This window comes from Crocodylus siamensis, chromosome 4 (genome assembly GCF_052110815.1).
Source record: "Crocodylus siamensis isolate JL-2025a chromosome 4, ASM5211081v1, whole genome shotgun sequence".
Taxonomy (NCBI): Eukaryota; Metazoa; Chordata; order Crocodylia; family Crocodylidae; genus Crocodylus; species Crocodylus siamensis.
In genome coordinates this window covers 92,966,279-92,992,440 of record NC_143398.1, presented here as the reverse complement: position 1 = coordinate 92,992,440, position 26,162 = coordinate 92,966,279, and the positions used below count along the sequence as shown (strand labels likewise).

Genomic DNA, 26,162 nt, shown 5'->3' with positions numbered 1-26,162 from the left:
ATGTCACTGATAAATGCCATGTGCATGAGTGCAGTCACAGTATGCATGTGGCCAGGAATGCAGCCTGGCAGCTTGGAGAGCAGCATCCTGCAGGTAAGTCTGAAGGGAAAGGGGTTGGTGGGGGGCGCAGATCAAGGCTCCGCAGTGAGGGAGGGTGTGAGGCAGGGGTAGGTGTTGCCTAACCAGGGAAGTGAATGCTATCCCAGGAGCACTGCGTGCATCCCCAGGGAAGCATGAGGGCATGTGCCCCCCTGCATTTGGGTGTGGGGTGAGGGCAGGCTGCCCACTGCAGGCTCAGGGCCAGGGGTTGTGCCAGCTTGCTCTTGGCGAAGGGGTTGGGCTGGGCCTGCGCTTGGGGTGGGCAGATGTCGGCAGGGGTGGCTACGGCAATTTTTGGAGTTGCTGCAGCCCACCCCATTGCCACCCCTCCCAGCACCACCATTGCTGCCTGCCCCCACCCATCCCGAATGCACCCCTGCCCCATTCTGTCCCTCACTTCGGGGGGCCTCCATTTGCCCCTCCCTCCCCGTCATAGACTTATTAGCCTGATACTGCTCCCCAAGGTGCCGGGTTGCATGTCACCGGTCAGATTGATATTAGCCAATATGGCTGGTTAATAGTCAGCCATTGGTATCCGCCAAAAAATCCTTTATCGGTGTACCCCTAACAGTAAAGCTATGGCAAGCACAGGTTTCACTGCAAACACATGTGAGTGAGTAGCAAGGGTATCTGGCAGAACTGTACAACTTGTGCTGAAGCTTGTGCCACCATGGTTGCACTGTTAACCCAGCCTCATGCTCATTCAGTTAATGGCATGATAAAATGGAGAGTAAACCACACAGTGATTACATAAAATACATGAAATAACTTTGTGGCCCGTTCTAATCGTGCTTTAAATTGAACATGTGACCAGTGCTGCTTGGTAGGGCTGTGTGAAATTTCACCTGGTGTTTTGTTTTGAAGCTTTTTTTGATGTGTTTCAAGCTCAAAATGCAAACTCAAAACAAAACAAAAGCTTTCAAAACAGCTTTGAAATGAAACAAGGGCACACAAAATATTTAGAGTTTCATGGCTTCAGTGCTGTCCCAGGCGGCAGCACCAGCCTCCTATGATCCGGCAGGCAGATGGGGGCTCGCCCGCACCCCCGGGAACAGTTCAGCACAGTCCCTGCAGCCCTCCCAGGGGTGCAAGCAGGCTCCTGATCTACTTGCCAGATGACAGGAGGCTGGTGCTGCTGGCTGGGACTGGCATTGGGCGCAGCCCATGCAGGAGAGGTCTGTGCTGGTGCTGGCCCCAGCTGACAGCACCAGCCTCCTGTCATCTGGCAGGCAAATCAGGGGCCTGCCTGCACCCCTGGGAGGACTGTTTCCGGGGGTGCAGGCCCCCAACCTGCCTGCCAGATTACAGGAGGCTGGTTCGGCTCCCGGGGACCAGCGGAGGGTGAATTGAGGCGACTGCCCCAGGCCCCATGCAGAGCCAGGCGGAGTGGCTCTGGTGACTGCGCCACTGGCTTTGTGTCCTGCCGCTGCCATCATTGCATCCAGGGCACCCAGGGGCAGGTTCCCACACCAGACCTGATTCAAGGAGGGTGCAGGGCTTGGGGCAGATCAGCTTGTGTGGGGACCTGCCTCTGCCCTGATCACCTGTGCCCTGGGTGCAAAGAAGCCACCGCCACCATTGGCAGCAGCGCTGCCGGTGGGGGGGTGGTAGCAAGCAGTGGGACGGGATGGGATGTGATGCTGGTGGCGACAGCACAGTCACCATGACTGCTTCGCAGGGCCTGGGGTGGTCCCTCGATTCGCCCTCCCCTAGGGGTGGCCACAGCTCCCTCTGGCACCAAGCCTGCTGAACCAGCTTTCTGTGATCCAGGTGTGGGGACCCACACCGCTGGGAGCAGTCTGGCACAGCCCCCGCAGCCCTCGTGGGGGTGCAGGCAGGCCCCCGATCTGCCTGCTGGATGACATGCTGTTTACCTTGTATCCTCAGGATTGCATAAATCTGTTAGGGTTGTTAGAAGTTTTTTGCAGTATTAAAGGAATAGGCAAAAAATTCCTAATAATTTCTTGGGCTGGGATGTGCACCTCTTGTCACTTGAGGTTCTTTGTTTGTTTTTTACAGTTTTTTTAATGACCTGCAATAACAAGGTTTTGCAAGAACCTTGAGTGTTTTGGGGCATTTATGTATTTATTTTTGAAATGTGGTGAACAGTCCTGCTTCTGATTCTGCCTTGAATCAGAAGTGTAAAAAGAACTTTAAAGGCATTAGGACTTCCTGTGAGTTAATAAAAACAGTTTTGTTTCAACCAAGGGAAAAGTATATCTTCTGAAGTGACTAAAAATCAAATATTTCGCATCTGTTATTCACTTCTGAAAGATTTGCATTTCATATTGTATAGGTGGAAAAGTAGCTAAAAAACTAGGATTTTTTTTATAGGCATTTATACGGACTATGTATAGAATATTTCTAGTAAGGAATATAACAAGTAGTATGGCCATGAACATGAGAGTTCAGTATACCCTAAAAGATTAATTAATGAATTTGCTGTAAGCATCACGTCACAGCAGTGTTATATTTGGATAGGATTTTATTTCTTTGTGTGTTATAAAAAAACATTCTACATAGGTACTGTACTCTTAATGCTTCTAAGTCAGGTAGATTAACAAGGTGAAGAAACCCTGTGTTTTCAATATGTATAGATCCCTTTTCTCAACTAAAAGAATCAAACACACACCCTTCGTATTTATCTTCAAGTTCACCTTTATGAGAGACATTTTGAGCAGCCTTCAGCAGAAGCATATTCAAATTTATTTGTATATATGATTGTTTTGTTCAGATAAATCATTAGTCTTTCAGTAGTGTGACTTCTGTAGGACATACCTAACACATGAACTGGTGACCTGGGAGAAGTGACCTTTCTGCTCCTCAGGAATTCAACCTTTTAAATGGACCTTTTTCCACTGAGTGACTCTGCTTAGGTAATGTAGTAAAGAATTTAGGCCATAAACATTTCAGGCACTTCTCTAACTTATTAAGAGATGATGCATCTTTTTCACATTTGTTAACTTGAGAAATACTGCCAAGTACAGAAAAGTTAATTAATACATATTTTAATGTTTTCTTCAAAATTTATTTTAAATACAACCTTTTTAAAGAGTTATTTTAGAGAGGCACGTTTTTTCCTTTACCAGAAACATTGTCATCAACAGGAATGTGGTTTTTAAAGAACTAGAAATAGCTGCTTTATATAATTTTATGTTGCAGAAACCCTGTTTAAGTTTTGCTGCAACTTTGTATTTAGATTAGTTTAACATTTGATTGCTGAGCTAGCATTTTTTACTTAAGCAGTTAGCTGAATTTAAATCTGCTTTGAAGTGTTAAAAGTGCATGTCAGAACATTTCCTATAGCAGGTAATTATTCCATTTTATAAATGATGAAACAAAATTAAATTTTGATTGTGGGCCTGTTCCCAGTGAAGTCAGTGGATTTTTTTTTCTCTCCTGATTTCATTGGGAGCAGGAGTAGCAACACTATAATATGGGATTTTAAACAGACATTTGTTAACTTGGATTTTTCTAAATAGGTAATTAAAATATATATATTTTAGAGCACCATTAAAAATTGCATTTAAAGATGTTTGGGCTTGTTTGTTTTGTTCAGTGGTCTTTCTATTATGTTTATAGGCCTCTGTCTACATGGGAGAGTGCCACCGAGCAAAATGCATGATGTACATGTGCTTGCTGATGCTTCAGTTTTATTTTTGCTGTTACTGTTAAAACACTGCTGGAGACTGGGAGGGGGAAGAGTACATATGAGCTTCTCCAGCCCTTTTTGTGAGACCAGTGTCCCTTATTAGAATAAGATACAAATAGTAGAGAGCCTGATTGCAGCTGACTGACAGATCTATAAAGCATACTGAAAGATAATGAATACTCTACACCATGTAAAACATTTTCAGATGAAGATAAGTTGTGCTTAAGCACAATATTTAAATTAATTTAAATGTTTTTGTATTGGATTTTCTCATTTTAACCTAGAAACGTCTATGCTTTGTCTAACATGTTAAGTAAAACACCAGAAAAATTATTCAGGACCTTGGGGGGAGCAGGAGTCTAGCAAAAATTAGTTTCATTTGGATAGTATAATAGAGGATTTTTTGTTTAATTTTTTAAACATGGCTTTTTCTTAATTCTGTCTGAATTTTTTTGACTTTATTTCAAATCCATGTGCCTTCAAACTAAAGTTGAGTTTTGCAAAGAGCATGCAAACATTTTAAATGTAGTATTTTTTCCTGACTTCAGGAAGGCGTGCTAAATATGTTACTCTGAACTTACACATATGTTAATCTGAATGCAGGATGGAGCAGTTTTTATTATATTGAATCTTTGTAAAACCAGTTTGAAAATTTGTGCCACTTTAGCTTCAGAATAAAATGTGTAAGGAATCTGTAAGGGTTTTTATTATAAAATACAATTACCAATAGGAGATCTTACTTTATTAGGAATATTACAGTATTTTCTTTTTTGTGTGTGACAATATTGTAGATGCCAATCCTGCAAATACTGAAGCAGTTATAACTTTACTTGAAGTATATTATCCAATTCACTTCAGTGAGACTAATCATTTACTTAAAGTTAGGTTTTGTAAGTGTTTGTATGATCACAGGCTACAATTATATTTTTATTCAGGACTTCCTCTAAATATCATAAAATCATTAACATTTAGAAACAAAATTATTTATTAATTGTGGAAAGTTAATCTGATTTTCAACAACTAACAAAGGTGTTGCATACCTGTATACCTTGCATAAATGTACTTATGTTATAGGTGCACACCCAATTGACTTGAGGTGGGGGAACTCTTTTGGAGTATAGCTTGATTGAAGAATTTTACTTTCTTGACTTGTAAAAGCTAATTTTTTTATTTATTTTTTTTGTGGAAGGTGGTATTGGGTGCAAATACAGTGTGGACTCCTTATCAATTCTTTAGTTATAGCAAGGACCCTAAAATCTCTCACAGTAGTTCTTTGCTTGATGCAAAATTAGAGGCAGAGCAAATCTGTCACTCACTAACGGCAGAAATTCAGCTCCACCTCTGAGAAATCTGCTATTTTTATTGCCTCTTCTACAGAAGCAGACAGACTTGAAGACACAGTAGCTTAAAATCTTTGCACACTCAGGGTGTATGCAGAGGTTATTTCCCTTCTCTACCACTGGGCCTCTGTGCCCTACTGTTCAACCATCTCTAGTGAAGCATGGTAGAAAAGGCTGCAAGGAAGGAGAAAGCTGACTCCTCTCACTTCTCTGTCAACTGAGTGGCCAGCCAGAGATCTGTGTCTATTCTGTGGGTGCTCAGGTCCAATCAGGAATGCTCCTGGGAAGCACTGGTAAGATGGTAGTCAAATCCTTGACTCTCTGTCAGGCAACTGGCAGCTCCCTCTCCTATCCTGTCAGCATCCCCAATGATTGAGTCAAGGAAGCTTGTGGTCCAGTTCGTGGAACCTGTATTTTACACCATGACTGAGCCCTTGTGTACACTAGGCTTGTATCTTCAGATGAAAATTGTAGTAAATTTTGTGCTGATGGCAGCTGGTGGTGTGTGAATGTGTTATTACGCTTTGGGTTTAATGCTAATACTTCATATTTACTTTAAAGGCGAACAGCTGCTTGGAGAACTACAAGCGAAGAAAAGAAAGCACTAGATCAAGCCAGTGAGGAGATGTGGAATGATTTTCGGGAGGCTGCAGAGGCACACAGACAAGTGAGGAAATATGTTATGAGCTGGATCAAACCTGGGATGACAATGATAGATATCTGGTAAGACTATAGACCTTTTTTTGAAAGATTCTGCCCTAAAGATTTTTTTTCTCTTTCTTTTTTTAGTCTTAAAATTTTTTTAAAATAGTTTGAGCAAGGTACTGAGAAAAACATGGGTGCTCTTACTATAAGGCACTTTTGGGTGGGTCTTTGTAGTGTCCCTTACTTATTTCCAGGGGATCCTGGTTTTCTTGGATAAAAAAAAAAATCCCCAATTTTTCAGATTAAAAAAAGGAACACACAATTCTCACTTTTCCATGATTAAAATGAAACACCATTTGTATATAGATCTATGTACAAATGGTGTTTCATTTTAATCACAGAACAGTATGGATTTTGGGTTACTTTTTTAATCCAAAACTGGGAATTTTTGTTTATCAGAGAAAATTAGCTAATTTCTTTTTTTTTTCCTGATACAGAATTCTTCAACACCACTGTGTTAATCAGTGGGGTGGGATTTATTGAAAAGTACTGCCTTTTGATTTATTCTAAGATGTTTGAAAGTTCAGGGACTGTGGTTGTCAAGTGCTGCAGTAATTAAAACTCCAGTTTTCTATTTTCCTTATCACCTGAGTTGTATATTTATTAGGTTTCTTTTAGTTTGTGCTTCTGATACCCTTGCATGTAATTTCCCCAGTGGTTCTAGGAGAGGCAGCAAGTGAAAGTGATCATGGCAAAAGCATTTCTGCTCAACTCTTGCCAGCATTGGGCAAAGTGTTATATGGAGGAATAGCACAGATGGAATCTAGTCTTACAAATGGGAAAACAGGCACAAAACAAGCATCTGTATATACACCTCAGCATGGAAGGATTATTCATACATGTATTCTTGCATGCACCAATTTTTCACTGCTGTCACTTTCACTTTGCTGTTACTTTTTGGGGGAGCACAAACACAACTCTAACCCTCCTCCTGTGATTCCATAAGAATTCAGGCATGTTCTGTAGACTTAGAGTTGTTATTGGTTAGTATTGTCTTACAGATGAGACTAAAATTAAAGAAGACCATTAGCTTAGCTAATTAAAAATAGACCTAATTTTGTTGTGTGTGTGATGATTGCAATACTGATCACCAATTTGTAGTAAAGTCCTAAAATTTAAAATGTTGTGGGTCAGGGTAATAGAAAGGTATTGTGTTCAAGTGGTAAACTCTGTGAATCTGGCTTTTGATATTCGAACATGAGAGAAACTTGGTCTCAAAACTTACTGTAAATTATATTTGCCAGATGCGGTGGCAAAATATCTCATTGGGCAGAGTGGAGGACCGCTACCTTCATTTTTGTCTGCCTGGCTGAAACAAATCATGGTGTTGAATTATTTGACCTGAATTCTTTAGTTTTTATAAAAAAAAAATTTTCTCAAAACAAGGCCTTCCTTCCTTTTATGTTGCAGGTTATTGGGACTTGGCTACAAACCCCCCCTCATTTTTTCCCCTCCCCAGGGTACTTTTTTTTATGAGTGAATACCTCTTGAATGAAATCAGGGTAAACTCTTCTGGTATGAGCTGCAGTATACATCATTACCCTGAGACTTCATATGGGTTTCCACTAGTCATAAACAAAATCAGTGTAGCTTTATAACTGACTATAGAAACCCCAGTGTAGACAGTGCCAAGAAGAAATACTTTTGTAATAAGCTTTTTTTATCCCAGTTTTTGTTCATATACAAACATTTTTTTTTAATACATGCTGTCATCTTTTAAGTTTACCGTCTTAAACAGTTTGGGATTAAAAAGTTTTTGCTGTATGATGGTATATTAGAAATAGTCAGGTTTACTTACCTAGTCAGGTTTACTTACCTAGACCTTATATTGTGAGATGAACAACCTATACTTAACTATTCAGAAAAAAAGTTAAGCATATGCTTTCAGACTTGGTTAAAAATGCTGGAAAAACGAATAGGCATGGTCAAACAAAGTAGTAAAATGTAGAATTAAAACATTAAGTGTACTTTTCAGCGCTGGAGATCCTACTATGTAGTTTAGTTTCACTGATTCGGCTGATATTTTTAAGTTTAGTTTTAGTCTTTTTTTTTTTTTAGATTTTTTCTTCCGCTTGTAATAAGTACTTTAAAATGCATTCAATAAATGTTGAGTTTAATTGAAACTGTTTTTTCCTAGTGAAAAACTAGAAGACTGCTCACGCAAGCTGATAAAAGAGAATGGTTTAAGTGCAGGTCTTGCATTTCCCACTGGGTGTTCTCTAAATAACTGTGCAGCCCACTACACTCCCAATGCTGGAGATCCAACAGTACTGCAATATGATGACATCTGCAAAATAGATTTTGGAACACACATTAGTGGTTAGTTTTTGCTTGTAAATTACAAAAATACTTTGTTGATTTGTTTTACTGAATGCAAAAATTGTTTCAAATTAATTTCTTCTGCTAATTTCAGGCCGTATTATAGACTGTGCTTTTACAGTCACATTTAATCCAAAATATGACAAACTATTACAAGCTGTAAAAGATGCCACCAATACTGGAATAAAGGTATGATATCTATTACAATTAAGTTTTGCTGAATTCTTCATACATGTGTAAAGCACCTGTATTTCATAATAAGTTTTTAAACTTTTCTGTTTATATAATATGACAGAATATAATATAACAGAATATATATATGTGTATGTTCTGTTACGTTCTATTTCTGTTCATATATAGATATATCTTTTATTTCAGTGTGCTGGAATAGATGTTCGTCTCTGTGATGTTGGTGAGGCTATCCAAGAGGTCATGGAGTCATATGAGGTTGAAATTGATGGCAAAACATATCAAGGCAAGTTTTCTCTTCCTAAAGTATGTAAGAAGAGTAGTCTGGGAGGGGAGGTGTGTGTCTTCAATTCCTGTTTTACTCCTAGCCATTGACATGATCTTTCTTTGCAGTAACAGAAGCCTGATGCACGTAATTTGTAGATGCGTACGTCTAGGACCAGTTTACTTAAACCTTAAGGAATGTTACTGTTTTTTTGAAAACTTCTCCATCCTTTTTCAGACTTTCTTATATCTTTGGCAGACAGTCAATAGATTATCACATCTACCTTTTTATTGTACTCAGTGGCCACGTCCACACATGTGGACGTTTGGTTCCCTAGGGACAACTATCAGCAGCACACCTTGTGCTGCTGCTATTTGTCCCTGGGAATGCCTGTGCCATGTGCCCTTTGGCGCAGGGGTAGGGGAGGCTGGCCCCAGCAACTTTACTTGGGGTCCTGGGGGCCTCTTGGGGCTGGAGCAGGAGTGATCTAGGTGCATGGAGCCTGATCATCAGTTGGACTGTGGCTCCAGTCAGCCAGGCTTCAATTTTGAGCAGCACGCACTGCCCCTGTATGTACCACTTTGCTTTTTTTTTTTCCTCCATGGGTTTTTTGATCACTGGATATTCCTTGCAGCACAAAGAACAGCTAAACATGCAGTATGTGGCGCCACAGATGTGTCTGCAATGTCACATGCCACATAGCCACACTTCTCTCAACATGGCCAGTGAGGCTTAAAGTAGGAACAGCCATTTGCAATTCTAGTTTGCAAAATTCACAGAAAATAATTTAGTACCTGCTGCTTAATGTTCTAAATTGTTTTCATAAAGGCTGATTTAGGAGTATTCAAATTACTCTGGTGCACTGGTTGGTGCATGTCCTTTCATAGCATCTGATGAAATGAGCTTGGGCTCAAGAAATCTCATCTATCCATGTCTGATTTAGTTAGTCTACGAGATGCAAATCTATCCTGCTATCTCATTGTTAATAAAGCCATGGCATAGTATATACAATACAATAATATCTGTTTAGCTGAAATATATACAAGAACTGAGTAGTTTTCTCTTCACTCCTGCTAATATTTGTAGGTCTTCACGGAAGTGCAGGAGAGTATCACTTGAAAGGATCTCAGGAGCTCTTCTCCAATCCCTTGCTGAAAGTAGGATCATTCCTATTTAAACCAACTTAGACAGGTGTTTGGCTGTTCCAGTGGTCAGCAACCTTTTTAGGCTGCGGGCCAGAATGACTGTCTGCTTGGGTTGGAGATGGGTAGGCAGGTGTTAGGATCTAGCCACCATCACTTGTCCCCAAGGTGGCATAGGCAAAGTGCCTGCTGCTGCCTGTTGTCCCTGCTGACAAATACCACCAAAATCCTACATCTGTGGGCTGGATCAAATGGTTCTGCAGGCTATAGTGGTCAATCCCTGGTTTATCTTGCCCTTGAGATCTCTATCCATGGAAGATTTTAACAGCCTTAGCATAATCTGTTCCAGTTCCCAAAACCAGACACATTATTCTAGGTGAGACTCATCATCGTTGAAAAGAGTGGAAGAATTATTTTCCTTGATTTGCAACTGACACTCCTGTTAATACAGCTGAACATGCTATTTATTGCCTTTCTGCAGCAAGAATACACTGTTGGCTCACATTCAGCTTATGATCTACTGTACCCTCCTCTCCTGCAACCCCCAGAGGTCCTCTGCAATACTGTAGGCTAGCCAGGCACCCATGTTCTGTATTTGTGCATGCAGTTGTTCTATCCCAAGTGCAGGACTTTGTACTTAAAGGTTCATTTGAATTATTTCAGACCTTTTTTCAGTTGATCAAGGTCAATCTTTGTGTCCAAAAGTCACTGACACTGAAATGTGAAACAGTTGTTAGCAACTTACCTTTAACTGTATTTTGTGTTGTTTTCTTGAACAGTGAAACCAATTCGCAATTTGAATGGACACTCAATTGGGCAATATAGAATACATGCTGGAAAAACTGTGCCCATTGTCAAGGGAGGAGAAGCAACAAGAATGGAGGTAAAGTAAGAGATCTTGCTTTTTTTTTTTCTGTTTAGGCATTTTTTCCACATGCCACAATAAGAAAATGTCTTCCTGCCTAGTCCAGAGGTATAGTGTTTTTGACCATGTTGCACAATGACAGTAGAAAATAACCTTAGAAATACCTAGTGCCATTTCTATGTATAACTGAACATCACTTTGGGACTTGGTATTGCAATTGCAAGGCTTTGCTCCTACCACTTTCAATACTCTGGCTCTCTACTATCTTTCTAAAGTTGAAATTCTGGACTGGTATGATGAGCAGCTTGAAATATTAAAGCTTGTGCATTCCACTAATGGAATAAGCATGGAGGCCGGTAGTTTTTCTTCTTGTATCCATCCTGTTGTCTCCTGCAGAAAGGACTAAGGGATATTAGGAGGGTGAGGTGGAAAAAGTTAGTCACAAGTTTCCTAAATTAGCATTGTGGATTGGTAATTTTTTTTATTAATGATTTGTTGTTAATCTAGTGCCAGCATAACATTGACTGAAAAGTTTATTTAAATATAGCCAGTTTGAAAGAATTTAGAATTCTCAGTCTGTTTAATGGAACATCTAAATCTTTGAGGAAAGATCTGTTCAGCTTTTGCTGGTTTGCTAGGGCTCAGTTATGCATTATGAAAGTCAGTGCATTTCTCAAATTATTTGGGAGCAGGATCCAGATTCCTACAGTACTTTGCACATTTGTATGTATATTTAATTATATGTAATATTACATGCTAATACAAAAGAACCAAAAAAACCCCAAACCCATTTGGGGGTTAAGAAAGGAACACAGCTTCTGACTTTCTTTTTAAAAAGTTGATGGAAAATTCACTGATACTTTTTTAAAGTTCATTGCAGCTGAAGAGTCAAGAAATACTTTGGGTGGGGGGTTTGTCTTAGTGTTTAAGCTGTCTGTCATAACACATTATGTTAATTGGTGCTTCCATAGTACTGGACCTTTAATTTTCAAACTAGTCTAAAGCAGGAGTTGGCAACCTGGTGGTCACTGTCCCTTTTCCACCACTTTTGTAACATTCTTCCTCTTTCCTTAATGATGATGCATTTGCAGCCTAACTGCTGCTTATCCCTCTGTCCCTCCACTAGTGAATTGTTACTGATCCCAGCTCCAGCCCATAGCTTGTAGATGGCTGACCCTCTAGTCTAAAGAAGTTAGACACCTAAATCCCATTTAAGAACACTGGAAGTTAAACATCTGCTTTGTTGTTGTGCTTCTCTGATCGTCTTATCCTTAATGATTAGTGAACACATTTGGTAGGGCTTTGTAATTTGGTAGGTCTTTGTGTATGGTTGATAATTCTGACCATAACTAGAATTCTGTTTTTGCAAATAGGCATCTGTCTCACTTATTGAGGAAATGTGCAGCTCATGCAATGGGTGGGTTAAAGATGCTCTTTACTTGCAGCTGGTGATAAGCTGTACCAGCTGCTGTTATCAGAGAAATGCTTATAGAGGACAGATGAAAATAAGTACTTTCATTATTGGAATTTCTTGTAATCAGATTGTATGCATTTTCTTACATGCAGTACACCGTTTCCACAAAAATTAGCCTAACGTCTCAAAAAAAAGTTGGTGGGGACGGGGGAGGGAGGGAGCATTGATGCATGTATTAAGGTGATTTTCTGCTGGGGATAGGAGGGAGCACCCTGTTTTTGGTTCCTGCTCCACAGTGTACCTGTTGCATTGCTATTCAGGCTGCTGAGGAAGTCAGTTGACTTAATGGCTAAGTGCTCTTCACTCCAGAGGTGTGAAGGATTGCTTCTCCTTTTTAATGGTCTTGATGTTCCACTAATTAAGTTAACCTTTCTAATGACAACTTTGCTGTCCGCTGGCTGCTTTGCTTTATTTCATAGCTTTGGAGATTCTTCAGCTATTTTCAGATTCACAGATCCACTCACAGAGACCAGTGTTCAGGAGCAGCTAGGGGTACTGGTTTTGATAAGCAGGAAAGGGGGGGGATTCATCTGAAGATTAGGCTCTGTTCCTGCTCTGTGCAGCCATAAATTGGAAAAATCTTTTTTCTTCATTCTGCCTTTAGAAACAAGGTGTGTATTACTATATTCCAGGGTGTGTGTTGTATATGAGATGATATTGTAATTTACACAGGGCACATGGGTGTTTTCTGGTACTTTAATCTGTGTAGTACAGGAGTTTATTTCCAGTTTAGCCAGGTGTTTCACAATAAACTGTAGTTTCTTAGCTATGTGGGAGGGTGCAAACTAATAACAACTGATTCTTAAGACAGCAATTAATTGAGGGGTTGTGAATTGTGCACTTGTATAAATGTTAGTATTTATGGGTTTGAAACAAGTTAGCTTTCATGACAATACTGCTTAAATTAAGCACAGTTATTTGGAGTTCTCTATTTTTTCTGTGCTGTATGAAAACCTACTTCGAATTTTTTCTGCATTTACTTGGCGCTCAAAGAACTCACAGCATGTTTAGTTACTTGAATCACTTTCTTGTCAATTCTCCATATTTTATTTTACTCATTATTAATTATCTATGACTTTTCTACCATTCAGGTTTTTTACCATTGATCTTTACTTTCACCTATTACTTCATGACTTGTTTGTGTTTTTGTTTTCCCTTTTTAGGAAGGTGAAGTGTATGCTATAGAAACCTTTGGTAGCACTGGAAAAGGTGTTGTTCATGATGATATGGAATGTTCTCATTATATGAAGAACTTTGATGTTGGGCATGTGCCAATAAGGTTGGATCTGTTTAAGTTAAATTTACTAGATAACTAATCTTTACTTTTTTCACTTAGGGCTGTGGTTTGGCACAGCAAAGATTCTGAGCTTATATTAAGCCTTTCAGAGGACTTTAAAAGAGTAGTATAAATGATGTTCCTATGAAATGTGCTATGCCATGTAGGTGCATTTGAGTACTAGACTGTTTACCTATAAACTCCTGTATTTATAATCTTTTCATAATTTTTTTCATAATTCCCTTCAATCTCCTCTTCCTTTCCCAAAATGCATTTGTTTCCTTCCTTGAATCCCTCTGACTTAGGCTCCAGAATCTTAAATCACCCCTTTTGAGAATAGAGAGAGTTGAACTCTTGGGGTAGGGACAGAAATTACACACAAACTGGTATGTGTGATTAGAAACCAGTTCAGATCTGTAATGCAACAGAAGTTCAGTGCGCATAAGACGCTTTCAAAACTGCTGAAACTAGTTTAAAATAAACCTGGATAGATGAAGTATTGGCATTAGATTTATGACCCAGATGCCTTGTTCCAGGGGGACCCAAAACCCTCAAACTGACCACAACCTTTCCATTTGATAATACGCAAATCTATTGGTACACAGTAATAACAGAAAATAATAATACAAGTGATTCTATAGCTACCAATCCTAGGGCCGTCATCAGTCAAGATGCATCTGGCCAGAACTCGAGCTTCACTCTGAGGTTTTGTCATGAATGTCATATGGCAGTAGCCTGGAGGTTGGAGGCCAAGGTGCCCCTCTCCTCCCCCACAGTGGGATGGATATGATGGGCCAGTGGTATGCCCTCTGTCCATGTGCCTTAAGTTCTCCTCTCAGGGACGAGGACAATTTGTTGCTCTAAAGTCTCTCCTTTTGTATTCTTTTTCCCTCTTGATGATGCTCCATCCGTGGCTGTCACTGATTGGTCTCTCTCTGATCATCTACTGTCCATGTTCTGTCCTGTCAGCATATTACTTTGTTTCAGAAGCTCATCACAGGCACACATCCTAATTTGGGCTTTCTGGGTCTTTTCCTAATTTGGTCTGTTCCCCCAAAACTGGAACCTCAGGCCCCCGTTCTCTTGGGGCTTGTAAGCTGGTGCCACCTTACCGCATGCTATGGAACTGTGGTATACACAATTTCCCAGGCTGTGTGCATCCATTGGCCTGGTGTTAGACACTGTGTCTGCCTTAAAGGCTGTGAGAACTGTGTGATCAGGACTTTAGAAATCAATTAACCCTTGCTGATGCCCTGAACCATTATTCTAATGAATATATATTTACTGACAAGCCAATTCCCAGAAACAAACCTGTAACTGTCATTTTTTTAGCCATCAGTAGTAACAGACTTAACTGGTTTAAATTAGTTTGGTTTATTGAACTTCTGTCCGAGATCCCCTCCAGATTCAAGCAGTCTGTTCCAGCCGAGCAGGGAGGCATGCTCTAGCACCCTCTGGCTTCTGGCCTAGGCCACTGCAGGCATGGCTGCATTTCTGGAATCAAAAGTAAAAGTTTGTTTATTTGCTTATTGACTCAATCTGTGCATCTTAGATCAACCTGAGAAGATTGAATTGATTCACACTTTGGCTTTTTGACTGTACTTAGTCTAAAAGTAATCTTAATAGCCAGGTACAGACATTACCAGTAAAAAGTGTACGAGTGACCAGAAACCGATCTGTACCCATAATAGAACAGAAGTTTGACACACACAGATGGGTTTAAAAAGGGAAGAACCCGGTCTAAGATTTGCCCTCCCCACCAAAGGGCAAATGTGTGTTCTGTTTGCTGCCAATCTAAACTACGCTGCTTATAGCAAACTGCATAACTTAGATAGGTTCCACCTCAGGGTTTTTGAATATCTGTACCTGGCCTTTGTCAGCTTCAGTTTTGGTAAAATAGATACCTTTTTTTTAAAGTAATGGTTCCTTTCCTATGTTATTTTTGTGAAAAGGTATTTAGCAGAATATGCAGATTTGTTGGAATCTGACGGGGCCATGCTATGAGCACTTCTGCTCTGGCCTAAAGTAATGGTGATTAGCGTAAAATACTTACACCACTGCAAGCATTAGTGTGGTGATACTTCACATGCAGGGCTTTTCCAGGCCTCTTTGCTTTATCCACAGCATTTCATATGTGTGTAATACAAAAAAGTGTTGCAAAAGGAACTGCTTATGTCTGGAAATACCAAAGTTTTAAGATGCTTATTTCTTGGGCAGTATGTCATACATGTCTGGAGGATTATGTGTAACTTGTACCTATTCCTTGCAGTCCTTACCAAGTATACGATTTCAGAAATAAAACTTGAAATTGGTCAGTTTTAGTGGACTAGAAATTTTAGATCTAGCAAGGACCCTTTAATATCAACAGTGAATGATTGTGTTACCACTTAAATGATATCTCTTTCTAGGGGGAAAAAAATCTAACCAACTATGTTACGCTATATTATGTTGGATTTTAAATCATCCTAATTGGGCTTTAATGTTTACTTCTTAGTGAGGATGATGGGAAGCTAGCAGGGGTGAGTTCAGACTTTTCCTGTTCTGGTTTGCAAAGCCAACAGGGCTTTGTATGTAGAGGTCATATTGTTTGCAAGGAGAGAAATATTTTTTGAGTGGAGCCTCAACTGGTGATCCAGAATCACAGGCCAATTCCCCTTCCTTCTTTACTGATGGTGGTTCTGTAATGAATGCTGTTTGTGCCTTTTACTTTTTTCTGCCAGTTAATCCAATGTATTCTCTTTTCTCTCCAGACTTCCCAGAGCAAAACACTTGCTAAATGTTATCAATGAAAACTTTGGCACTCTTGCCTTCTGCCGCAGATGGCTAGATCGTCTTGGGGAAAGTAAATATCTAATGGCTCTGAAGAACCTGTGTGACTTGGGTATAGTGGATCCGTATCCTCCTCTGTGTGATATTAAAGGCTCATATACAGCACAGTTTGAGCATACTATACTATTGCGCCCAACATGCAAAGAAGTTGTCAGCAGAGGAGATGACTATTAAACTCAAGGCCACCTCAACACCTTTATACACTAGGCTTTGTTGGAAAACATAAGAGTTAATTTGCAACATATTGTCTGTTTTAACGGTGAACTGATACAATACTTTCCCTGTTGGGAAAGGAAGGAATTTGATCAAAGGCAAGTCTTCTAATGTAACTAACAAAGGAAAAAGCTTTCAGGTCTCTAGAAATATTTCAAAAGTTGCTTCTATTTTTTCTGTTCAGGGAAATATGTGCTATTATACAGCTCAATTTTTAGTTTGGAATGAGTTACACATTTTGTTTCGAACATTTATGAAGAGATGCTTTTCAAATATTTATATTACCATATTCCTACTTGAATGCTTTGAATGACTACACCTGATTTCTGCACCTAAGGCCTCTATGGCATTGCCTTTTAAACTTCCTGGAATCCATTTTGTAAAAAATAAAGACAAATTTTCAGATCTTAAAAAATATATATACTTTTTAAAGTCTGGTTATGATTCTAGATAAGTCTGCTGGGAAACTGCTCTATTAAATATTTAGGAACCTCCAGTTGCCACTTACTGTCTGGAAATTGGGCCAAGCTTATCCTTAATGTAAAAGTTGACATTCTGTCACTTAGTTAATGGTGCTATCTATGTGGGGAGCTAGATCCAAGGAGTTGTCCATTCTTCACAGAATAGGGTACACTGCAGTGCCAACCGTTTCTTTTCTTGTTGAGCATGGCTGTCTCCACTCTCAACTTCCCTCATATTGGAACTTGCTAGTGAACATGTTCTGGCCAACTCCTTTGGTGCTGTCAGTAGGGATATGCTGTTGTTCTGCCTTGGAGGTTAAATGCGTCATTTTGTAGGCACTGGGCGGCAGCCCATCAGTTGCATTAAAATGTATGGTTCCAGATTCTTTGGTATCTGCATGCCCTGTTGCATGGAATTAAGTATTTATTGATTTTGATTCCCTCTTCTCAAAGTACAGAATGAGTACTGATGCAACCTAGGAACAGTAATGAGAATGAAAATCATAAGTTTTGGTCCATAGTTGAATCACATTTTTGAGTGCTTGACACTTCTTGATGTAACAGACATAAATGTTTTTTTGTTGCAATGGCTGACAATCTTATTTGTGAGGACCTTTATAGCCAAGGCTGCAGCATGCTTAATGCCACTGCCTGCTTATTGTATATTATTGAATCACTTATGTTGAAATTCTGCCTAAAATTACTGGTAACACATGCCAATTTCTGTGGTCTTCAACACAAGTGCCTTAAATATGATTTGCATAGGAAACAGAGTAATTCTATTGTTCCTTTATACACTATGAAGATGGTCTCTCTTTTATTTCAGGAGACTTTTATTCCTTAGAAATATTAAGTACTTTACCTCCTTTTGGGGTTAGACAGAGCTGTATTTGCTTTTCACAAAAACCTGATATGTGAGCCGCAGCTGTCCTAGCCTCCTAGTTTGAGGGGGGTGGTATGGCATGTTGTCTTAAATCAGAGAAGAAACTAAACTAGTTAAATCTTTATTTATCTAGAAATGGGTAGGATAACCTCATGCACTTAATTCATATTTGTCTGTTGTCTCCATTTGGGAGTGTTTGTACCTTGCATGTTATTTCCAGCCAAGGAGTGTGCAGCAGCGTCTTCATGATCAAACTCAGTGCAGACAACATTGGGTGTTTCACTGATTACTGTGGACTGCAACATACCGAATCCCTCTCAAAGGTGAAAACTGAGTTTTGAAAGACTTGTAGATTAGGAAATTGTTGTTGGGGAGTCTTTGGTATCTTAACATTTCTAACTTTGTCAGGGTCAGCAGTGGCACTAATAGACTTGCATTCTTTTGTATTGGGAATTGTGAATCCCAGTCCCCACTTAAAGGGGTTCGTTCAGGTGTCTGATCTGGGTTTGTGAATTCCACATACAGAGTCCAGCACTGACTTCTGGGTGCAGGGATGCTTATTGTCATACCTAGGGGGAGAGTCAAAGGCTTAAAATTGGTTGGCTTTATTTTCCTTCCTGTTTTTGATGAAGGATTTCTCATTGTGCTGTTGCCTTTTCATCATTTTCTTGGCTGCTTCCGAAGGAAAATGCTTTCCCCTTTGCCTCTTTAGGGTGACCCATTATACTAGTACTGGTTGCTTGCTTATTAAAGAATTTGGCTGTATCTTGTGAGTAATTTGCTTACAGCCTTTTCTTCCTCCTCCTCCTTTCCTGTCCCTCCCCACAAGGCTTAGTCTGCTAAGAAGGCACTATTAGATTGGGAAATTGTGAATGGTCTTGGTGGTTTTATTGAGCTTACTATTTTAGCCCGCAGAGATGCACCTCAAATATGGGGATAGGCAAGAAGATTCTGACTGCATTTTGAGCCTGATGGTCTCCTTATCAGAGGACACAAGCAGGGTCCATTTTGAAGGGGGAGTTCATGATGGGAAAAATGAACATTGCCATCTTGTAAGCAAGAAAAACACACTAGAACTGGTAAGGTACTTCCTGTCTTCATTGGGATGCTGGTGGGCAGAGTAATGTTTTGAAACCACAAAACACCCAGACACATCCTGCCTTCAGAAAGCTGCAGCCCTCTCCTAACAAGAACAGAATTCTGTAGTTTTCTGGTACGACACAAAATACACGGATACAGTCCTTAACCAGGTGAACTTGCCACTTAAGGCCAGGTTCTGGCCCACTTACTCAAATTGAAGAGTTCTTATTTTAGGAGCAGTCACTGATACCAGTGTAACTGCGTGCAACGCGAGTTATTAGCTTAAGCAAGGGTGATGAAATCTGACCCTTTACAAAGCATCAGTTGACTGAATATTACCTTGGAGACTTGCAGCTCACATATCGGTCTCCTGTAATGTATTTCAACTCTGGCTGAAGTCTCCTAGTGTAGCAAGCCCTGGTATTTTTCGGAGAGGGGGGAAGGTGTGGGATTTTTTTTTTTCTTTTAAACTAATGCTGTTGATTTAGTACAAACGTATCAAGTGGCACACTTCTTTACTTCAGATCACAGCACTTGAACTCGTGTAGCAGTTGTAGCACCATGGTTTCCGAGAGCCTATTGTGCAGCGAGCTGACTAATACTATAGCATGTTTTTAAGTGAATATATTTTCGGCACATTGTACTGTGCCTTTGAAAATGTTAGCAAGTGTCCTGAAAATTAAATAAAGAAAGCAGGTACTACTTTATAGCAAAAAATTGCTCCTCTTGCTAAATTTTCATTTACTTTCCCTGGCAATATTATGTCTGCTACAGGAAAACAATATTCATATTCTCAAAGAGGTACAAAAAATGTTTAAGATGGCATCAGGGAAACAATGCCATGGTTTGTAAATGTGAAAGTTTTGTGAGTGTTGGTTGTAGTTAGTGGCATTTGGCCAAATTTCTGCTTGCTTCAAATATTTTTCTTGTGGGAGGAAACAATTATGGCATATGATCGATCAAAGTTTGTTATAGAACTTGCAGTTAACAAAAGGTGTTTTTGGTGGAAATGATGCTTTTGCAGAACTTTCTTTTTCTTGATATGAAGATGTGTTCAGAGGTAAGATGCACAGTTTTATAGCTTCTGGTCCTAAGAACATAACAAATACCAAGACCCAGGGTCACTTTTATGAGATTTTTTTTTTCCTATACGAGTTTGAGACCAGTGCTTTTGTTTATATAATTTGAAATGTTGAGCACATTTTTAAAAGTAAAAACAATTAATTTAGAAAAAAGTGTGTTGTATTTTTTTTCATTTTTTTAAAGGACTTTTGTAGCTGAAATTATGATGGCATCTTTTTGCCAACACAAAGCCAGCAGTTTTACTAATCAAGGTAAAAAGCAGTCATGTTGATTTGTTGTACAAGCACTGACATAATTGATGGCTCTGCAAAGTTGTAAATTATCTTCTAAAATAGCAAATTATTCAGACAAAGACAAACTGCAAAGTTGCCTGATAGCATGCATCTTGGGGGGAGAGGGGAGGGGAGAACGTGGGAACAAAATCTAAGTGTTGGCTTCCATATCTTTTTTTGTAGACTCCTTCAAATATGGTTAAATCTTTGTGACCTTCCTGGTGCAGAGGACAGCAACAAGGCTATGCCACAGACTTGCGCAAGAGCAAAACTTACTGGCTGTATACAGACATTATGTTTTTCTAAGTTTAATCTGGACTACTGCCATCACTATACATGTGGACATCTATAGTCTGAATTAAAATCGGCTCTAGTTTGAACTAACTAATCCTCATTGAATAAGGATTAAAGTTAATGCAAATTAGGGCAGTCTGAACAGGCATTAAATTGTGTGTGTGTGCGTGTATGTACCCCCCCCTCCAGGTATCTAGGGCTTGCTATTGCTTGTGCTCACCACCAGGTGTGGCACCAGAAGCCCCATAGTCATCTCCGCAGCAGAAGTGTAGAAATGCACAAAAACCTCCCTGATGGTCAGTGATTATCTACTGACACTTAATTTGGATTGACATTTGATTCAAGCTATGTGATGTGAATCAGTTAATGATGAGCACATCTACAAGTGGCCATTGTTTTTTGTTGTAAATAGTTTTTTATTTCAGTTCCTATACATGATAAAGTGTTGTTTCCACATCTCATCAAGATATTGTGGACTGCAAGCAGCAGCTCACTTAACAATGAAACTGGTTTAGGGCCCTTCAGGCACAAGCTACAGTGCACTAGAGACAAGCAGGAGCCCTCTTGGGAACCATTAGAGTACAATGCCTGCTTGTTTCCAGTCCAAAGAAAAATCAGCCTCTCTACTTCAGACATGCAATCCAGTTGCGGGGAGAGATGCATGTGGTACATGAGTAAAGACAGTAATTCAAAAGCAGTGTTTGCCCTTGAAGTTATGTTTAAGGTTAGGAGAAACTACAAACACCTTTTTGAAATTCTTCCTTATTCTAGTTTTTATTCAATTTGTCTTTGAGGTCTTGCATTGTGGTAGTTATTGGTATGGAGGGGGAAATATGAACCAACTTTTGCAATTCCTCTCCAGTTATTAGGCTTTTCCCTTGCTTATCACCTAAGAGAAACCTATTTTCTTGCTGAAGAATGAAATTCCTCCCAAAGGGATTTGCTTATCCACTCAGGAACCTGGATGGCTGAAATATTGTTGCTTTTGCTTAGCTCTGAAGGAGTGAGTTCCAATATCTGATTTTATATCATACTACTTTACATACATATCTACTTTATATACATGCAAGTAGAGAAAAAAAATCTCAGACAGAATGGTTGCTAGGGCCCCTGTAGTACATAAAATATATATTTTATTACTATTCTATATATTTTTATATATATTTTATGTACTACAGGGGCCCTAGCAGCCATTCTGTCTGAGATTTTTTTTCTCTGCTTGCATGTATATCAAGGCTGAGAGCAGATGTGGAATGGCATTCACACAGTGCAAGCAACAGACCAAAATGCACACTGTTTAAAGGGGTTAGGGAATTAGTTCGATCTGGGGCAAAGCCCTGACACCTGAACCCCTTAAGGTAACAGCAGGGGAGATTTGGTCTTATAGGAAATACTGAACTGCCAGTCTGATTGCACAAGAGGTAGGGAATAATTGTAACAAGAAAACCAGACAGGCCATGAAATCCAGCCTGCTCTGCTGTTTCTATCAATTTTACGTGGAAGGTGCTTCATTTACTACAGTGGTAGTACAAAACCAACTCTTACCTCAAAACCAAGACGCACACAAGTTAAGCATCAGGCTACAATATTTAATCCATTAATTTTACAGACAGTAGTAGGAGAAGAAAAGTGTGTGATGTTTCATAGAGCTCTTTACCCACCTACAGTTTTCATGCTTTATTTTCCTTCAGTAGTTATTCCAGTAAAAGATGTTATAGTTGGTGCGATTTTATAATGCAAACTAGATACAGGTGATCAGAATTTAAATTTCAGTAAAGCAGTTGCTTTCCACACTCTGTGTGTGTGTACGTGTGTGTGTGTGTGTGTGTACGTGTACACATGCATGTGTTTGAGGTAATTTTCCAACAGCTGAGGTAACTATTTGCATAGGTTTTATGAGAAATAATCTTGCACCACAGACAACTAATCTTGGCATTAGCTAGAGAATAAAGGGAAAAGTTGACTTTTTATTAGGCACAGGCTTTAGGCCCAGTAAATTCTCCTGAATGCACAGAAAACATACTAGCACTAAGAAAAATGAAACAAAGTATGAGAGTTAGAGATATTGAAGCATAAATCAAAATATAGAAGATTACACTATATCACTTATGCAACTTCAATTTTAGTGCAGTTAATTTACAATGTTTTAGTAATTTGTGCTAGATATTACTGAAAGAGTTTTAAACCTGGAGCACCTATACACGTGACAGAGCTCTGCTCCGAACATGCCAAATAGCATGCATGGGAGCAGACTCGATACAGTCTGCTGAAACATGCTAACTAGTGCGTTCCCGGAGCTCTGCATCATGTGTATTCAGCATCCCCACGTTTCACAATGGCAGCAGGGCCGCTTTAACTGAAGCTTATTGACTGAGCTTTAAAGTGCCCCAACACCATTTTGAAGTGCAGGACACTGAACACATGACACTACATGTGCTTTAATTAAAGCACCCCCACTCCTCCCAGAGGATGTGTATAGACAGATGCCCATAATGTTTTGAGTTTTATGTGCTTCAGAAACCTGACCTCTTAGATTTTCTCATGTTTCTTCACTGATGAGATTAACCATTTTAGATAAGGAATCTTGTTCCCTAGAGTTTAGCTATCTAATTAATAACTTTACAATCCCTTAATTTCAGCCAAAATCATAGTAACTTCTGCTCCCCCCCCCCATTTTCAGAAAATACTGTGTTGTGTAAATAAGCACAAACTGTTGTTTCCCTCTGAAATCTTTTAAGAGTAAAATTTAAAATCAGACATTATGAATTTGTGGGCATCTTTCTTTTCAGTATTGTTTCACAGGCACCAGTGGGGAAAAGGGTGAGGACCAACTTATCTATTACTTATGAGAGATTTTTGGGGAAGGGGTGTTCTTGGAGGCAGGGGAATTTTGATAATTTAAAGAACAGTTTTGCTTCTATCTGATATTTGCTAGAAACTCTCTTTGTTGGTAAAATGTTAACTATTAAGAATTATACCAATGCCTGTAGACAGTAAGAATCAATACACTGTAAGAACTATCCTATAAAATGTACAAAAATATATAGAAAAATAATCAGAATTAGACAAATCAATTGTAAATTGAGATTCATTTTTTTCTAAACCAATTCAAAGATTATAAAAACAGAACTTAAAAATAGCCTGAGGTAAGAGTTAAATTCAAATTGCAATTACTTCTTAAAAAAATAGCTATATAGAAATTTTAGGTACTTTGAAAGTTACCTACTGTCCATATAAATTTATACTAATAATTTTAGAGTGCTTGCTTTAGCTAGTACAAAAGTGTAAAACATAGTGTACAATGATTAAGACAAAGTAAAAAAAAAATCAATACTGTACTTGAATTTTCTTTAAAAATATATGAAATTTATGACAATTTAAACTCTTACTGTACATGGCATATTGGCTTGGGATTAGCTGCTACTGTTTTCTTTCAGATGGTCAAATTCTGTGTGCTGCTGGCTTTCAGATGGTGAGATAGGACATGGTACTTTATAGTGTCCATTTGCCTGAGTAACTCGCTGGCTGTAAAACAAGATGTAAGCTTGAGTCTTGCGTACTTCTCCCATAGTGCATATGTTGAGCTTGGAATCATTGCAGTGTACCCAAAATCCTAGAATGAAGTAATATTTCAGTGTAAAGTAATCCAGCATCTTAAATCAATGTCCTGCATTGTACTTCAGTTGATTTAGTGTCTACTATGATTCATTAAATTCTCTGAAAGTGAGAATTCCTTGTATGTATGCACTGAAACAAAACACATCTTTTCATTTGGTTAAAGCACCAACACTAAATTTTACCAAAAACACAATTTAGCCTTCAGTTTTTTTTCTATGGCAAACTTATGGAAGTGACTGATCTATCATATACACTATGGTTTACATGCATCTATTCACCAGGAAAAACTAAACAAATTGAAGCCCTCCACAGCTGCTCCGCTATCCCCTTTCTTCCCCCTAGTTTTTTAGATTAGAGCTGTCTCAGCTTTCTTGGCCAAACAACTGTTATTTTGGCACCTGAAGGTCTGATTAGTAAATGTTTGTCCATTTTATTTTAAGAAAGTAAGGACCTTGTTTGTAGTGATTTACAAAGGAACTAGAACTGTAGTTTCCAAAAAAGAAAGTACAATTATATTTCTGTGTTTTATGAATGGTCTGTCCATACCTCCTTCTGAGTTATAGCAGTAGGCAGTATAGTGCCCTGAGCCAAATCCTTTCCCATGATGCATTACCACAGCAGACAAGTCATAGATAAAGCAGTCGGGTAAGAGGGACTTGAGGGATTCTCTGCAGCAGTAGGGCTCCATATTTAGTATCTGATCAAAGCTAACATGTACACCAATCTTCTCTCGATGATTGCGTCCCGACCACCTGGAAAATAAAATTGACTAAATGTGTTTTCTGAAAGACATTTAATAGATGATTGCAGTGAGGTCAAGTTCCCACAAAATCTCTGTACATAAGCTACTACTGTAACATACAAAGTTTGTGCTTGTTTACACAATTAGCCTATTTACATATTTTTATATATCCCTCAAAAGTTTCTGCTTACTAATCTCTTCTTTCACTTCTTCATTTCATATGTTCCTGAGGGCAAAACTTTTTATCACAGCTTAAAATCTCTATGGTTCTTGCCACTCCAGGAGTCCAAGCAGATCCTTCTCATCTTTGCCTGTACTCCTGTGCCAATGAATCCTCCAAACTGAAATATAGATTTGTTATAGGAAAGACTGAGATTCTTCAGTGGGGCACTCAGATTTGACTTATTTAAAATACGCAAGTCATCCCTCCCAGTTTTTGATTCCTGGCACCAGTCCCACATTCAAGAGCCATTCTGTACCTTCCCCACTCCAAATTAAGATGCAGGTTTGGGTTCGATCTCTAGTCCCTGGCTTGTCCTGTTAGCACCCTTTGAAAATTCTAGTCTAAGTTTGGTAAGATGACTGTGAACTGCAGGTTACACAAGACCTCAGTAGATTGCATGTGGACCTGAAATCATACACCACTGAACATAATCCCCAATTTTACATATATTGGTATGACCCCTCAGTATTTAGTAAACTCTCATGGTATCAGTGCTAGTTCACAAGTCAAAATACTGAATTGTATGTGGTTTGTTTTATTTAATGTAACAGCCGTATCTTACTATGCATATAGAGATCCCTAAGTCTCACTTTCTCAGAGAAAACAATGAATGGTTGAGGTCTTCAAAATTCAGAATCTTAATTTTTTTCTTGGTATTGTTGGGAAGCAGTAGGAACAGAAACCTCACTTCTCTGCCTGCAATATGCATTCTTATGAGAAATAGAATGCTATTGCCAGGAAATAGTTTTTTGGAAATTATTCATCCTCATACTAGGGAACTTAAATAATATTTTCAAGAGCCGGGGTGGGCAATTATTTGGGCTGGATGGATACTTAAGGAGTTTGGGGGGGGGGCTTGACCCTTCCTGGCATAGCAGTAGGGGAAGAAAGGGGGAGGTAGTAATTGATCCTGTCTGCCTGGGCCCACCTGCCCTGCAACCATTTTTGGGGGTGCTGGAGAGAGCAGATGGGTGGGATCTATAGGAGACTGGCCCAGAACTCCAGTTTGGCTGGACAGATAGGATGGGGCCATGGGTGGGCAGGGAGTGGTGTCTGGGAGCAGGATAAGCAGAGGCCAGGATTGCAGGGCAGTGACACTGGCAGCAGCAACCACAAAGAGCCACCACCACCAGGGCTG

General features: G+C 39.4%; 2 protein-coding genes across 4 annotated transcripts in view; one reads left to right on the top strand and one right to left on the bottom strand.

Annotated features, from left to right (window-relative positions):
* METAP2 (methionyl aminopeptidase 2) overlaps positions 1-16,785 on the top strand; it is a 30,229-nt gene extending 13,444 nt beyond the window's left edge. The window contains exons 5-11 of the mRNA XM_090042885.1: positions 5,653-5,814; positions 7,934-8,115; positions 8,210-8,304; positions 8,494-8,590; positions 10,491-10,594; positions 13,214-13,329; positions 16,077-16,785. Coding sequence (XP_089899011.1) covers positions 5,653-5,814; positions 7,934-8,115; positions 8,210-8,304; positions 8,494-8,590; positions 10,491-10,594; positions 13,214-13,329; positions 16,077-16,329 — 1,009 coding nt within the window. The 3' untranslated portion in view covers positions 16,330-16,785. The remainder of the gene's footprint in view (positions 1-5,652; positions 5,815-7,933; positions 8,116-8,209; positions 8,305-8,493; positions 8,591-10,490; positions 10,595-13,213; positions 13,330-16,076) is intronic.
* Positions 16,786-22,016: 5,231 nt separating this feature from the next.
* Positions 22,017-26,162, bottom strand: part of USP44 (ubiquitin specific peptidase 44) — a 32,296-nt gene continuing 28,150 nt past the window's right edge. For 2 of the 3 annotated variants that reach the window (XM_090042881.1, XM_090042882.1), the window contains exons 5-6: positions 24,606-24,811; positions 22,017-24,054 (exon numbers count right to left, since the gene is read on the bottom strand). In XM_090042881.1, coding sequence (XP_089899007.1) covers positions 23,855-24,054; positions 24,606-24,811 — 406 coding nt within the window. In that variant the 3' untranslated portion in view covers positions 22,017-23,854. The remainder of the gene's footprint in view (positions 24,055-24,605; positions 24,812-26,162) is intronic. The other variant, XM_090042884.1, reaches the window with a different exon arrangement.